Source organism: Tuber melanosporum (assembly GCF_000151645.1).
Source record: "Tuber melanosporum whole genome shotgun sequence assembly, scaffold_35, strain Mel28".
Taxonomy (NCBI): domain Eukaryota; kingdom Fungi; phylum Ascomycota; class Pezizomycetes; order Pezizales; family Tuberaceae; genus Tuber; species Tuber melanosporum.
In genome coordinates, this window is record NW_003299030.1 from 387,565 (window position 1) to 391,757 (window position 4,193).

The 4,193-nt window shown below is 48.2% G+C and overlaps 1 protein-coding gene; it reads right to left on the reverse strand.

The window, feature by feature from the left end:
- Nucleotides 1-2,552: 2,552 nt before the first annotated feature.
- On the reverse strand, nucleotides 2,553-3,803 carry GSTUM_00007355001 (uncharacterized protein). XM_002839361.2 has 4 exons: nucleotides 3,601-3,803; nucleotides 3,318-3,501; nucleotides 2,960-3,226; nucleotides 2,553-2,906 (listed from the first exon to the last, which is right to left on the reverse strand). Exons 1-4 carry the CDS (start codon nucleotides 3,675-3,677, stop codon nucleotides 2,631-2,633), a joined length of 804 nt encoding a protein of 267 aa, XP_002839407.1. The 5' UTR covers nucleotides 3,678-3,803; the 3' UTR covers nucleotides 2,553-2,630.
- Nucleotides 3,804-4,193: the final 390 nt, after the last annotated feature.

Genomic DNA, 4,193 nt, shown 5'->3' on the forward strand with positions numbered 1-4,193 from the left:
GGAGGGAAACCGGGTCTTGAATTATATCCCTATTAATTAATTCTCAATTGCTAGGTTCAGGTGACTTTTCCGTTTTTTTCTTCTTCTATACTTTTTCATTCTTGCTATGGAATGCCTCCCCGCCTTTCAGAAGCAAAAATGTATCACGAAAAGGATTTTGTGCGGTGGGTTGCTCTTAGTGATATCATAACTCGAAGTTTATCTCGAAAGTTGATGATGGGGTTTTTTCTTTTCTTTCTTTCAGACTTTTTGTTTTGTTCATTATCTATCGTGGAGTGGACACCCTTGCCCACCGGTAGACTACATAGGAACCACTGTGTGCTTCTGTTGCAAGTTATATGGATAGCAACAAGCACTCTCTTCTCTCGAAAAAAGTCATGGTACCAAAGATACCACGTAATTGATTGACCATCGGATGTGTTCCATGCTTATCCGTCTAACAATGCTTTCCATTTCCAGCCTTTTTGCTACTGGAAAATGCAAATATCCACTCTGCCGGAAAAGTCGGTGGTGGATTCGGTATATTTTACGAGCAAGAACTCGCCGGCCGTGGCTGCCTCCCCCCCCACCGCCCCGGGTTGATAACAGAAAAAACACCAGCTCATAACCCCAGAGGAGGAACACCAGCACTCCCCTTCAGCCTCACCACAAGGGGGTTCCCGAACACGACTTGCCACCGTGCCCAACTCTAACCCCCCCACAACCAAACGCCAAGCTAACGAACAGCAATAGGTATAATATCATATGATATCCCAGGTTAAACAACAGCACCCACAATTTCACGAACCACGATATCTGGCACACCCCCAAAAAAAACTCCCACGTCACCCAACCTTCGAGTGACACCACATGATTCCCGCGTCTCACGGAGGGAGAGGGGGGTTGAGGTGGTGGTGGGAAGGGGGGGGAAGGGAAAAATACCCAAGACAAAATCTCAATGCTTAACCTGACCACATCACTCAAATACTGTGGCGTCCAAAAGTGAGGTTCCACGGGGCGTGTATGGTAGCTAACTAGGGGTTGGCGGCTCCTTTTGCGGGAGTTGAGGACAGCCAGCTCAACGCAAGCGCTATTGTGGGAAATGTTGCTCCATGCCATGGCGGCTCCCAATCTTGGGCTTCCGGAGTACGCTCCGGGAGCAAGAATAATATCATAGCGAGTCGTGGTACTTTTTTCCCTTTTTCCTTTTTTTTCCTTCTTTCCCTTTTTTGTGATCAGCACATCGAGTTACCCCGATTCCATCGCTGTTCCGTAAGTTGAAGTCATACGTAGTCCCCACCACACTGCGCCGAACTACTCCCCATTGCCCCGGGAGTGCAATTAGACTACCGGTATCATAGTATGACACCGCCTGACAAGGATACCAAGAGTGCCACACCCAAATCCAACATGACCCAGGCAAAAATGTTATATATACAGTATATCACCGACAGCACCGCCATCCAAAACTTCACCCCACGATCCTAAAGCGTAATAACAGAGAGAGAGGCGGGGTAATCCAACCTGAACTCTATTCCCTCTCTCGGAAAAAAAAAGGGGGGGGGGAGGGGGTTGTTATATCACACAAAGTGAACCCGGTCACGCGGTGCTATCGAGGGGAAGATCTGATAGGCACTCTTACCGATGGGATAGGATAAAGAGAGAAAGGTTAGGCTGGAGTGGGATTGGCATTGCGTATGCCGTATATCAATGTGATATATCGATACCGGTACCACAGTGGTAGATTCGAATTAGTTCTTCACTCCCGGTCCCCCCCTCCCCTCCCCCCCCCTCCTCTCCTCTCCTCATTCGCATACAGTAATTCGAAATTGTTTTTCAAGATAGAAGATTGGTGGATCCACTATCACCAACGAGTGTCAGAATTCCATTGGCTAGTGCCATTTACCGGAATTTTAGAAGTCAAGAAAAGGAGGCAGGAGGAAGGGGGGGGGTGGGGGGATTCCTTCCTAACATACCGTAATGGTAATGAAAATTACCGGGAATGCGTGACTGCTGGGAAAATGTTATTAAAGGTGGGGGTGCAATCTTGGTTCAGTCAGCGCCTCCTCAATGTTTCAGTCCGATTTGAGAAGCTTTCTTTTGTTATATGTGAGGCCTTGCGGGATTCCGACTGGTAACGGTAGTTGGAGAATCTGGTGGTGGGATCTCGATCTCGCACGTCATGCTCATTTGGGGTGGTCAGGTTGGAAATACATCGCAGCGATTTTCAGGAACATATCATATACTCTAGCATTCATACATAAGGCTGATTACGGTAGGTAAGAGAAATAGGTACCGGTAGAAGGAGAGCGGAGCAGGGGCGGAGGGGGTAGAGGTCGGAGGTTAGGAGAATTTTCTGTCTATTCACGGGTCCTCATTTTCTTTCTCTCTTCCTCCCTTTCTGTCTCAGCCTTAAGAGGGGGGGCACGTTTATAATATCAAAAGGAACGATCTCATTTTTTTCGTTTGTCTCTTCTGCTCGAGTACAATTCAATCCAGGGAGGCTGAGTGGGGGTATAAAGAGACAAGGCTGTATGGAAAAACAAATCGACTTCTATAACTCGCATGACTCCAAAAACACCACCTTCCCCGCTTCCCCATACAACTAACTCCAAAAGTACAATCCAGTCGCACCATTGGCTCATCATTTCTCATTTCCTGCGCCAGACACTGATCCAATCCGTGCCCTCGCCTATCTTGTGCGTTCTCTCAGGCTTGTAGTGGAGCACCTTTTGGAAGGCGCCCATCGGGCCCCCCAAAAGTTCGTCATAAACCTCATTCTTAAGGCCCCATGGTGGCCCGCCAGTCTCAATCGGCTTGTAAAGTGGGAACTCCAAGCACACTAACAATCCACGTTGCGGGGCAAGAAGCTCAGCCATCCTCACAGCCCAGCTGCGTCGAAGAGTCGGATGAAGTGCGCACAAGAACTATCATTGAATTAGCTCCGAGTCAATTAAGACGTGGGATTTCCAAAACATACGGTATAATCATAAACCAAGTCAAATCCGCCACGGAGATCAATCTCCATTGCTTCGATCCAATCGTCTTTGAAAAAGTCACCCTCAACCATCTGAATTCTACCCCAGCGGTCAGTCTCAAGGGTTTGCCCTGAAGCAGCCTTTTCAATTTCTAGTTGGTCCGAAGCCCATTCTCGCGCCTCCTTCACGGCGGTTTTTGATATTTCGACCCCAAAGGCGTCATACCCGTGAGTCGCTAGGAGGAAAACATCGTAACCACGCCCGCATCCCTGTATCACCAATTTCTTCCATTAGTTCACGGTCTGCCCCGCAGCCCCAGAATATGCTAGGAAAAAAGGGGGAGGGATTAGTGGTGCCTACAGGGACCAGCGCTCTTTTCCTTCTCTCTCCTCTGGCCACTAAATCCTGCGCGGTGAACGAAGTATGCTGTTGTCTCTGTACCAACAAGTCCACTAACGCCGGGCTAGGGCACCCCTTATCCCATGGGATGAATTCGCCATTATCCCAAAGCTCGGCCCACTTCTCCTGATGGCGGTCTGTAGAACTATGACAGTGAAGAGGGAATTGATCTTGTATTAGTGCGGAGTAGTTTAGGGGTAGCTAGCACTGAAGAAAGGAAAAGGATTCGAGTCCTGAAACATACACAGAAAAGATTTCTCTCAAGCGCTGGCGCTCATCTGTGGGCCAGTTGTGGTCCATTGAGGCGCCTACGTTGGTCATTTTTCCGTAAGCGGAGACAATGCCGATAAGTCGCAGTAGGTTGACGGTTTTCTAAAAGAATTCCCAGGAGCAAGTAGTTGACGAAGGTTTGGGTTTTTCGAGGTTCCAAAGAGCGACGGTAGTGGCAGAAGGTAAGGTTTATAACCCCAATGCGCAGCGGACTTCAAGCAAATGACATTCAACAAGCCCTAAGGATCGTGAGCGTCATGATGTCACCGGATAGCGTCATCGAAAAGAGAAAAAAATCGTCAGAGCCGCGCTGGGAATAACGATTGAATGGGATGTTCCGATGTTTATTCCATATGCCAGGTCCCTGAACAGTTTCAAGCGATAAGCAACAATATCATGATAGGGCGTGGGGATGGAAACTGGTGACTATGTGCTGTGCTGTGCTACTTACGGTTCAAACATCCAGTTAGATCCTCTTTAAGCCTACTGAAGCCCTCGTGCTCACTAACCACGTAGGGTAGCCCAAAATGATAAAGAAAATATCATAGAAGAGTGTCAAAAATTGCA

Coding starts and splice junctions, on each gene's coding strand:
- GSTUM_00007355001 (XM_002839361.2), bottom strand. CDS start 3,677: ATGACCAACGTAGGCGCCTCAATGGACCACAACTGGCCCACAGATGAG. Junction 3,502..3,600: donor TTGAGAGAAATCTTTTCTGT/GTATGTTTCAGG, acceptor TCACTGTCATAG/TTCTACAGACCGCCATCAGG. Junction 3,227..3,317: donor GGAAAAGAGCGCTGGTCCCT/GTAGGCACCACT, acceptor TTGGTGATACAG/GGATGCGGGCGTGGTTACGA.